The sequence below is a fragment of the Danio aesculapii genome, chromosome 25, assembly GCF_903798145.1.
Source record: "Danio aesculapii chromosome 25, fDanAes4.1, whole genome shotgun sequence".
Classification (NCBI taxonomy): domain Eukaryota; kingdom Metazoa; phylum Chordata; class Actinopteri; order Cypriniformes; family Danionidae; genus Danio; species Danio aesculapii.
The window spans coordinates 22,080,449-22,092,970 of NC_079459.1; the positions used below are offsets into that span (position 1 = coordinate 22,080,449).

Sequence of the window (12,522 nt, forward strand, 5' to 3'; positions counted from 1 at the left end):
ACATTGCAATATCAATGCTAAAATGAAATATATAGTGCAGCCCTAATAATCATTTTAAATATTTCATTTGCATAGAATGCACACTTTATAAAACAAAAGCACAATAAACAGATGTTAACACAAAAGTGTGGCTTGACTAATTATTTAAAACAGCAAACCACTCAAAGTAATTGCATATTAAGTACATGTTATTCTTTAGAATTATTCAGTACTTCAGCAATGATTTAACAAGTAAACTATGCATGAGAGTGACGTACGGATTGTCAGAAAAAGAAAAAACAAGCGAGATTGAATGGTTATTCATAACCTTCTATAAAAACATCTGTTATCACACTTCTTCACAGCACTAGCAAACAGACGCACCCCACAATACACCTCTCATCCCATGCAAAGCAACACATTCACATGTGCCACCTGCATGAGGCGCCAGTTCATACATTTGCAGGCATCAACCTGTGGCAATGCCAGAGTACAAAGAGCTCAAATGGCCTATTTAAACTAGTTCCTCTTTATCTTGCACGCTGATAGCTTCCCCACAAACTGAGCACGTTTACAAAGACAGACTGTGCTCTGCGCTGTCACATTATGTACGAAACATATTTGTATAACTTTCAGACGACCAGACTCTTCAAGGGATAGTGCACCAAAAAAAAAAAAACAAATGTACAATTATTACTCTCATGTTGTTACAAATAGAAAGCATTTTCGTATTTAACAGATTAGTGAACTAATTGCTGTTCATTTGCTCACTCTCAGGTAAAAGCAAATGCTATATCTATAACTCTTTTCTATATTGAACGATACAGATAAATATTTTGATTTAAGTTTTTAATCCTTCCACTTTTAAAAGAGTATCCCAACCATGACTGAAGGCAGATACTGCTGGCGGGAAAGTGAACTGTTGGCGGGAAAGTGAAACGAGTGCGATTACCAATACTGGGTGACGCAGCATGACCTATTTTCGGCCAATAAATTTCAGCAGCCAAAAATTTGGTGAATCTCTCAATATCAACACAATTATATACATTACTGTTGTTGCAAATTTCTGATTAACACTTAGGATCAATACAGAGTAAAAACGTCCAGAGCTTATCATCGTTCTCAACATAGATTCGATATGATATTGTTTATCGGCCCAGCCCTACACAGGTAAATTTTCTAAGCTTTAATTTCCTGGGAACTCTCCTATATCATAATTGTGCATTCACACCAAAAGCGGCGTGAGTGTTAGAGTAGCTGGAAGTCATTCGTTTTCAATGGGAGCTGGTGTTGATAAGTGTCGAGCAGCGGCACGGCTCATCTTCGCCAGTGTGCGCGTCAAGGAGAGTTGAAATCAAGTCAAATCTACAGTAATGAGCCATGACGCGGTTCAGCAGCAACCAACCGAAATGTAAACGTCCACCGCTTGAGGAGTCCAGAGAACACAGTCCTGTAGTTAATTCCCAAGGCTTTGATTATTGCGGTCACTGGATTTCCAATTATTTACAATGTTTTCTTACAGTGACGTACATTTAAAAAAAAAAGTTACTGGCGAGTTGATGTGCATTAAACTTTAAACAATATTTTCATGCTAGAAAGCTTGTTTTTATGCAGGAATGTAACTAACCAGAGCAAACTTTGATGCTCTCGCCACCTTTGGTGTGAACGCACAGTAATATTACAATTAAGGCTGCATGATTATTTGAAATGAAATACAGAAAATACAAAGTATATTGTAAAAAAACTAAATGTGACATTGTTTCCACACACTGAAAAGACATGTAGCTTTTCATTGTTTGGAAAGCTTCAGAAAGACATGAAGCTAAACAAATGTCTTCATTTTTGGGTGAACAGTATTTGTTGAAAGAGGACAGAGTTTAATGTGTTCAGAGGGAGAAATGGTTTTAGAGGAAGGAAAAAAACAAACAAAGCATTACATATAACCTAAAACACGAACATGTGGAATGTTCAAATTTAAGAGTCCTTCCATGTTCTTCCACATCTCATAATTCACTTGAGCAACCACATTCTTCCTAAAGATCTGCCAACCACATACAGACTGCTATCATGGTCAGTACTGCCATCATGGTCAGAACGGTCCTCATTAGAGGAATTACACACAGAGATGCAACCGAACTATTGGTTAATATGAAATTTTGTGCGTCATGAGTTTTTGTGGAGTTACATAAATGAAGCATGGGTGCAGCTCCAAGCTAGGTTAGAACAGACTTATGCGAACAAAGAAGTCTTGGCATCAAACTCTGACAAAAGCTATAGACGACATTACATAATTGTCCTGGCAGGAAGTGTGGCTAAAGTAAACCGTCCTCATTTCCACTTCCTCAAAACGGACACCACAAATTATATCTTTATAATTGATACAAACACCAGCTGACAGATGTGTCTGTTTATGATTAGACTGAGAGCTGACAACCCATAGTCAACATTAAAAGAAATGTAAGATCAAAAAGCTCTTACCTGTAGTAGCGAGACTGCAGGTATGTTGAACATACAGCTTTGGAGACGTGGCTGGCAGAGCCAAAGTCAATGACTTTCACACGGAAGGGTTGTCTGATGGGATCTACCAGCATAATGTTCTCCGGTTTAAGATCTGCATGGATCAGGCCCAAACTCTTGAGCTTCTTCAGTGCAGTGGCCACCTGTTGCAGCACAGGCCTAATCACCTTCAGAGGCAACGGACTGAACTTGTTTTGTTTGAGAAAGTCGTACAGGTTCTGCTCCAACATCTCAAAAACCAGACAAGTGTGACTTCTGTGCTGGAAACACTCGAAAGCCCGAACCAGGTTATGCTCCTCTGCGTTCTCCCCACTCAGTCTGGCCAAGATGCTTACCTCTATTTGACCCTGGCGGGCATACGAGGGGTGGTTCTTTAGTATCTTCACTGCCACAATCTCATTTGTGCCTCGTTTCCAACATTTGACCACTTGACCAAACGTACCACGTCCCAAGAACTCTAGCACTTCATAGGTGTGCTTCATGGAGCATAACACTTCGTGTTGGACCAACTGATAGTCACCATCGCCTGTGCCGTTTACGGCTCCTGTCCCGGTTCCCTTCTGCTCGGGCGGGGCAACGCCTACTGCAGTTGTGCTCCCGACATTTGTTGGCAACATGGCAGGTAGAGTCGAATGCTCCTCTACTATCTGCATGATGCTCTTGCTGTTTTCAAGCTCCTGCCCTTTGCATTTAAACCCACATTTTTGGGTTCCCCTGTCTGAATTCAAACCACCGTTCCTTTCCTTTCTCTTTACCTCTTCTGGAGGACCTCCACTGCTTCTACTACTACCTTGGCTGTTTTGGCCCCTGTCTCCACTTTTTTCTTCAACTATAACCTCTGCTTTGGAGAAATACTGAAGTTCACCCTCCGATGCCACACGCTTGTGTGGCGAAGAAGCCCTTCTGAGGAGCTCCTGTGGAGCTGATTCAGTCTGTTTTGAGAAGTCCTGAGCAGCGCAGGGTTTCTCGCTAGTCAAAGCCTCAAATCTCAATAAAGGTATAATATCCGTAGGGTGCGCAATGCCTAGATTCACACCGACCACGTAAGTGCGAGGGATCTTCTTATGGTAAACACAGCTGCTGGGATCGATTTTCTTCGCTCTGCAAAAGGCACTTGTCTGGGGTTGATAAACATGTGGTGGGCAGACCGTAACCTGTGAGGCCATACCTATAATGGACAGAGGGGAAAGAAAATTGTTAGCCAGCATTAGTCATCCTTTCACAGATGCTGATTACATTTTTATACAGTCATAATCTTTAAACAAAACCTCCGGTTATATCAGAAGGTTAAAAATATGCAAAATGGTTTCATCTAAACATCTCAAGCAACAACAAGAAAAATACCACTAGCTCTTTACAGGAAGCGTATAAACCAAATTAAGCACTGTGAACTGTCGGTTTTAACATGATTAAATAACAAATAACAAACAAATATTAAGAATTTTGCAGTAAAATAAAACATTTTTACTATAATGACTTACTATAAATATTAAATAACAGTTTTGACTAGTTGTGCTATAATTTCTTCAATTTAAATGCAGAACAACTGAGCGTTCATTTATAAACTGTCTGTCTTTACTAATGTTAATAAAAAATTTAAAAAAAAAAACACACTGCATCAACACAAAGCAATTGCGACCATGTGAAGCAGCGTTTACAGGGCTCGAAACTGCAACCGTTTTGGTCACATATGCACCTGAAATTTTATCTATGCGACCTCAAAATATATTTGGGAGCATTTGGGCGAGTGCATAAAATTGTTGCCGTGTGACTGGTTTTCACAGCAAAATGTTCAACGCATGCGCTGATTTAGACATTCTCGCATTATGCATCTTCGCACCTAAAAAAACCAAACGCAGCACTCAGGAATGGTTTAAAACAGTTGTCATATCAACTTGCTGCAGTAAACAAATCCCAAAATGCCTTGCCCTGCCTTCAAGCTCTTCTTATTGTCCGACTGCGCTAGAACAAAGCGCAAATCGATTGGTTGATATCAGTTGTCAATCCCTCAGTTAAGATAACAGGGAGCTACAACCGCGAAAATGTAAAGGTCTGGATACAAGAGAATGAAAACAACACAGAGATTTTGTTGCAAATAATCGCACATCTTATTGGTGATCATGTGGCGAGTGTTAATCCAGCATTTACACTTCTCGAAGAGTGGATAAAAGACTTAAAGTCTGCTATAAAAATGACTAAAGCATTCATCGTCAAGCCGGTGGGACAGAGTTTTCAGGTAACAGTGTTTGCCACATCTACACATTTTAAGCACAAGATGTTCTATTTAATCGTCATGATGCTGTCAGTCGTGCGACTGGCACCGCGTTCACCATTGCAAAAGGGCTAGCATTCACTGAGATTAAACTAATATTGCACCTTGTGAAAAGGTCGTTATTGCGATTAAGATGATGTATGCAAATAATAAGTTATATGTCAATATCATCTGTGCAATATCAGACAGCACCCGTGAGAACAGCACAGTTATTATCGTCAACTCATTTCATCTCATTCACATCAAGCAGTGCATGTAGGGCCGGTGAGCGCATGCAGATTTTTGTTTGTTAGTTTGTCAATTTTAATTTCAATCTGGTAATGTAAAACATGTAGTAACGGTGCTCATAATTTTGGGTGGGTGCGACAAAATTGTTAAAAATAAATTTTTAAGTTAAGAGCACCGGTGCTACCAAGAATAGAGGTTAATTTCAAGCCCTGATTTACTAGAAACCCGAAACACTAAAAAGATCACAAGCTGTTTACGTGTAATCAAACAGTGATACGATTTGCATGCATTTATTTACTTAAATAAAATCACCAAGATGAAATAAACTAGCCAAATTAGCATTTTGAATCTACTCTGATATTAAACATATACCCCTAACGTGCATGATGATAAGTTAGCAGCTACAGACAGACAATTTTACCAATGAGGATTAGCCGTCTTAGTTTCATGGGAGACAGACTACTTATACTGGCACAGCATATGGCACAAGTTCAGACACGAGGACAGGTGTGGCTCTACAACACACCCACATACTAACTCTCTTGTACACTTTTAAGCCAGCTAACGCTCTAGTAGACTAGGCAGGATTGCATATTGAGGTTATAAAACATAAAAAGGATGCAAAAGCGTCACGTTGTTTCTTGGGGAATGCATATCTGATGGATTTCGCTGTTATAAAAGGCCTCATTTGTTCTACCATAGCAAAATGTAAACACCACAAGGTTCCGAGTTTGCAATCAGATATTCAACTCAACAGCTTTAAAAGGACAGTCCCATCTGGAGGAGTGTTTTTATGAGGTCTGTCCTAGAGTGGAGTAATCCCCCCCAGTAGCAGGGAGGCACCGGCCAAGGTGTTAGGTTTCAGGTCTGTCTACTGTTTTCAAATGCAACTGCCTTCTGCTATAAACAGGTGGCAACTGACCTTTTCTCATGTCAAGACCTAATGGGGTTAGGCGAGAGATGGCACAGGGAAAACACCTGTTGATTCTGCAACTGCTTGGGCTATAAACGTTTAATGGCAGGAAACAATTGGGAAGTAAACTTTACTGAAATGACAGGCACAAACTTTCCCAGTGATGGAAAGTGATAACAAAGAGAAACCTTCAATCTTTGACATGAAATATTCCTCATTACACTTCTTTTAGTATGCAAGATGCAATGATAACATTTTATGATAAGGCTCCATTTGATAACATTAGTAAATTAATTATAAATTTCAAGAATGTATCATTATTAACTTGTTAAATAACGCTGATAACGCTGTATCTGCTAATATTTAATGGACCTGTGCAATGACACTGTCTTAAACCATGTTGTAAATATTAATAAATTCTACCAATTCAATACGTTTAAAAAGTTTATTATTTATTTTTGTTTTACAAATAAAGTTAAAATGTCCATGCTTTTTCAGTGATGATTTACAAATGTCTAATGTTTCATACTTATTCTGACTGGTTCCGAAAAAAATATTTAAAAAAAGTATAAACATACTAATATGACTGGGCGATTTGGCCTAGAATCAAAATCTCAATTAATTGAAAATTTTGACTATTACGATTCATGAACCATTTTATTTATTTTATTGCCCTCATAGTTTACTGACAAGTTTTGTACAGTAAATTACAAGTGAGAGATTTTTTGAATGGTGCAGTACTTGATTTTAAAATAATTAAAAGGAAACACACACTAGGCATGGGACGATAACCGGTTTCAAGATTTACCGCGGTTTGGAAAAGTCAAGGTTTTAATTCCGCTAAAACGTTCTGTTATACCGTTCCCAAGGTATATGGACGTTTTTTTTAATGTATTTTTTATTTGTTGTAAAGAAACCTGTGTTTTTGAAACTAATGATGACATTAGAAATCAACGGTATATATTAACAATTTAGCCTGACATGTTTACAGTTCCAAAATATGTTTCTTGAAATAAAATAAATTGTTCAAGGAGCAAAAGGATTTTTTTTGTTCTATCCAGACATTTAAAAATAATTTATTTTAGAGCAGTAATCACAATACCATGATACCATAGTGTTTTTATCCAATGTTATCATACCATCAGAAACTTATACCAGCCAATGCCTAACACACACAAGGCCTCATTGTGTGTCAGCATTGTCTTCTGAGGCGCAAGTACATTTATTAAGTAAAGAAAAGATTGACGCAGCTCTACCGCAGTAAATTCTGTTTTTACTGTTGATATTTGGCACTTGTTTAATCAGGAAGTGATGATTTTGTTCTCTTTGACTCATTGGATGGAAACGCTGCTTTATTCCCACATCTTTTATGCGTTATTCCAGTTTTGCACATAAACTTAATAATATAATTGGATGGAAACATAGCTTTTGCCTACCTTTCAGTCACACAAAGAACAAAGTCATGTTCGAGAATGGCTTGTTCATTTTTAATGAATAATTAGCTTAAATTCACTGACCTTCGACAGGGACATGTACTGTTACTAGATTATGGGATTATTAAAAACAATGGTTTAGTTCTGCTTACATTCTAAATGTCATATCAACCTCTATCACTTGATCAATAAAAAAGGCAGAGACACAAGTGCACTTTTAAATCTATTAAAACTGATCAACGTGCATAAAATTGGGAACCTGTGTAAAAATGTTATAAACTACACACATTACATTACTTATTTTATCATACTTAAATATTTAAATACTTTAAATGTAAAATTACACATTAACTTGAGCTGTTTTCCCACGCTAACTGTCTCTGTTTCACTGATGCAGTGGTGTTGTTTTTTTTTAAATATATGGTCATATTAGCTATGAGCACTTTGCATGAGCACATCAAGTTCAGCTGGAGAAAGAAATGCTGATCTCTTTTTTAAGATATTGCTATGGTCACTTGTAATATCTGCGCTCTATTGATAATGCCTTTTTATAGTCGCGGTGTGCGTGCTTAACTCAGAGTTGGTCTGCTCAAAGTTGATTGAGCCAACTCAGATCAGCTATACTGAAACTGAAAACTCTGAGTATTTAATCTCTCGGTAAATCAACTCAGAGTTGGTTGAACCTCCTTACTGAAACAGGCCCACTATCTACGGTTTGTGATTATTTTCTGAACATCAACGTTAAACAACTGAAATTGAAACACATTGCCTAAAACAAACTTTTCTCATTAAAATGTTTTTAAATGACTTGCACTTTTGGAAAAAAATAATTATTTTCAAAGTTTACATATTAAAAAGTAGAAAATAAACAGCATATCTTCTAAATAAATTAACTCCGTAAATTATATTTTAAAAAGTGCATCTTCTGTAAACAAATATTTTAATGTAAATATTCATTTTAATGTAATGGAAAATATGTCATCTAAAGGCATCTCTGGTGCAGCTTACAAACATTTTCAATGTAAAGCAAAATAAGGCTCAAGAAAAGGTCCATCGTCCTACTTGACCAGAGATCAGATGTGGCTGCAAAGCCTCGACTCCACACACAGTATTCAAAGTAATCAAAAAAATTGATGTGGAAAATTGTTCGATTATAGGTTCTGAATGTCGATTTTGATTACTTATCAATTAATCACTCAGCCTTACAGACTAATTATTGTTTTGTGCTTGATTACAAATTATATCTTGATATATATATACATTTAATGCAAATGTTAAATAATTGAACGTTTGGGTAAAATCTAGTGACGTATAGAATAGTAGCAAAACACAAACATTAAAAAAATAAATAAATACTTTCAGTTTTTTGTTTTAATCCATGCATAAACTACACTAAAACTATTTCAAACCAGTAAAACATTAAGGCTGTACACAAGTAGGGAAAAAAGGTATATTTTATTTCAGTTCTGCAATTTTCCTCCATTCCAATTAATTCAGGATTCAATGTAGAAAACTTTACAGGCATGTGCCAAAAATATACATTAAACAAGTACTGTTAAGAAATAGATGGTAAAAAAGAACTAAAACAAAAGTAAATAATACCCTCTAACGAATAGACAGTACATAAATACTTTTTTTAGTTTAGATACAACTTTTGCTGAGTGTAACCAGCAATAATATCAATCTACAGAAGAAAAGAGAAGTCATCTGCTAACAGATTACCAGGCCTGAGCATGTTAGGAAGATTGAGCAACATGTCACTGGATTACACCATGAAATTACAATTTTATAGAACTTTCATTTAAAACCTATAATGTATACCTATAATTTATATTAAACCTATCATTTCAACCAGCTCCACAAACTACTTAAATGTTGAACGGCTAAAGTGCATCAAAGGAACTTCTTTACGTCATGCTTTTAACCAGGACGGTTTAGGTAAACATTACTGGTTTGGCTAGTGACCAGAAAGTCCTCGCGAACATTTAAAGCTTAAAACTTGTGAAACTTACCACTCCATGATAACACCACAATCTCGACAGCAGCAGAAACACCCTACAAAACTCTGCTACCAAGTTTTTGGCGTGGCGTGGCAACTTTTTTTCGCCACAACTACGAAGCTCGCGATCGCTCCTCCGAAGTCGAGCTTGATTTATTATCTCATCTTTCAACTATCGAACGTGTTTTTATGACTCTGCAACTCGTCAAGGTCTTCCTTACCTTCACAGACAGCAGCTGTGGTCGTCCTGCGGGTATTTAGTGAACATGTTGGGCTTTATTTCGCACCCGCTGCATGCTCGACGCGCTGCCATCTTGTCCTCTCGCTGGACGACGAGGGAGAAAAAAACACAAGCTCCCTCATTTTCAACTGCGCGTAACTCGCCTGCTAAGCCATTCACGGGAACCGAATGCAGTCCAGCGTGTAGTTAAGGATATCCGTGTCGGTCGGGGGAGGTTTTTGTCGTCATTTCGAGGACGTTTTAGTCCCCGCTGGGTTGTTTTCTCTTCACGGCGTCGGACAAACTCTGTCAGCTCAACTCGCCCGAGCTCTTTCTCAGCTGAGCGCTCGAGAACGCGCTCGCGCTGTTTCTTCTTCGTACGCGGGGAAGCAGAGCTATGCTAGAGCTTCACTGGCATCTATAGGACTGGAGAGGTAATGCACAAAAAACGCTGATTACTGGGAGTAGGACGTAGATTTGGTACACAGTGGCCCCCGTCTGGTCGGATCTGAAGGGTGACCGTACATGGGACTAAATAAATAATATCATCTATTATAGGGTTATGAAATAGCATGTTATTTGTTAAATGTAATGATAAAATATTTGATATAATTTATACAATGTACAAAATAAATTGAATTTTTTATAATTAAATGTATTCATTGTGGGTGACACAGTGATTGGCACTGTCACCTCACAAGAAGGTTTCTGGTTCGAGCCCCGGCTTGGTCAGTTGGCATTTCTGTTTGGAGTTTGCATGTTCTCCTCATGTTCACGTGGGTTTCCTCCGGGTGCTCTTCCACAATCCAAAGACATGCGCTATGGGTGAATTGAATGAGCTAAAAATTGGCCGTAGTGTATGTGTTTCAATGAGTGTGTATGGATGTTTCCCAGTCCTGGGTTGCAGCTGGACAAAATGTAAAAATGAAAAAAATGTAAATGCAATGCAAAGACTAAATGCAGTATGTATTTAATAATTAGTTACTTACATATATTTACATAATTAGTTATGCATAAAATAAAATAGCTAATATTTATAATACTTCCTGCATTTTAGATATAAAATAAATATTTTCATATATTAAATTGTAATTTGACACTGACAAAAAAATTACAATGACAACTGATAACAGAAAAAATAAAAAATAAAATGTTTAATATACAAGCATGCACTACCGGTCTACAGTTTGGGGTCAGTAGGATTTATAAATGTTTTAAAATAAGCTTCTCCTGCTCACCAAGGTTGCATTTATTTAATCAAAAATACAAATAGTAAAAATGTGAAATGTTGTGATTGCACTATAAAATAACTGTTCAAAATTAGTTTATCATTTAATTTAATAATTTATTCCAATGATTTTATACGTGAATTTTCAGCTTCATTACTCCAGTCCTCAGAGTCACATGGTCCTTCAGAAATCACTCTAATATTAATTATTATAATTATTATTATTATTCATGGTAATAGTAAAAGCAATAATGGAGAAACAATTACATTTGAAACTACATGCAAGAAGAAAGCACTTATCTAATAAATATTCAACAATTTAACATTTTTTACATTTAATAAATGCTTCCTTGATGAACAGAATAATTGTCTTAAAAAAAACATGAAAAAAAACAAACTGACCACAAACTTTTGACCGTGTGTTTGTGTGTGTGTATTATATATATATATATATATATATATATATATATATATATATATATATATATATATATATATATATATATATATATATATATATATATATATATAAATATAAGTATATATAAATAATATAAATCAATTTGTATACAATGTCATCATTAAAATATGAATATGTAATTTGTAAACTATATTTAATATTTTAATAAGCCTTAAAGTGGTGTACAGTGTAATAAAGCTATTATAATACAATATTTTATATTTATATTTTATATATATTAAATATATTTTATATTTAATAATAATAAATAATAATTTATTGCAAACCAATTTTGCACTATATTTAAAGTGTTTTTTACTTTAATTTAATTTGTAACTTTTATAAACTCATCTTATTTTACAACGGAAATGAATAACAAAAACTAGTGATGTCCAAATTTGATCACATGATTGGAAATCGGGCCCAATCACATGGTTTCCGAATCGGACACTACCTCTCGATCAGAACTCGAATATATATTTATTGAAGTCGGAATTATTAACCCCCCTGAATTATTAGCACCTGTTTATATTTTCCCCCAATTTTTGTCTAACGGAGAGAAGAGTTTTTCAACACATTTCTAAACATAATAGTTTTAATAACTCATTTCTAATAACTGATTTATTTTATCTTTGCCATGATGATAGTAAATAATATTTGACTAGATATTTTTCAAGACACTTCTATACAGCTTAAAGTGACATTTTAAAGGCTTAACTATGTTAATTAGTTTAACTAGGCAGGTTAGGGTAATTAGGCAAGTTATTGTATAATGATGGTTTGTTCTGTAGACTATCGAAAAAAATAGAGAGCTTAAAATGGCTAATAGTTTTGACCTTAAAATTATTCTTTTTTTAATTAAAAACTGCTTTTATTCTAGCTGTAATAAAACAAATCAGATTTTCTCCAGAAGAAAAAATATTATCAGGCATACTGTGAAAATTTCCTTGCTCTGTTAAACATCCTTTGGGAAATATTTAAAAAAGAAAAAAATTCAAAAAGGGTTTAATAATTCTGACTTCAACTGTATTTATGAATAAATATATATATATATATATACATACACATATACATATATATATATATATATATATATATATATATATATATATATATATATATACACATTCTCAATTTTAACACATCTATAGTAATGCGGTGGCACTACTTTAGACTTTAGACAAAAACAGCAATGCGTGCAGCATGACATCACTTTGTTGCAGAGAAGCTATTGGTTAAATGCCAGCAAAATAGAACACTGAAGCAGCTTGAA

General features: G+C 35.5%; 1 protein-coding gene across 4 annotated transcripts in view; it reads right to left on the reverse strand.

The window, feature by feature from the left end:
- Nucleotides 1–9,926, reverse strand: part of hipk3a (homeodomain interacting protein kinase 3a) — a 67,088-nt gene extending 57,162 nt beyond the window's left edge. For 2 of the 4 annotated variants that reach the window (XM_056452439.1, XM_056452434.1), the window contains exons 1-2: nucleotides 9,563–9,925; nucleotides 2,458–3,664 (exon numbers count right to left, since the gene is read on the reverse strand). In XM_056452439.1, coding sequence (XP_056308414.1) covers nucleotides 2,458–3,662 — 1,205 coding nt within the window. In that variant the 5' untranslated portion in view covers nucleotides 3,663–3,664; nucleotides 9,563–9,925. Of the gene's footprint in view, nucleotides 1–2,457; nucleotides 3,665–9,562 lie in introns of all 4 variants that reach the window. The other 2 variants (XM_056452435.1, XM_056452436.1) reach the window with 2 other exon arrangements.
- Between the last annotated feature and the right edge of the window lie 2,596 nt (nucleotides 9,927–12,522).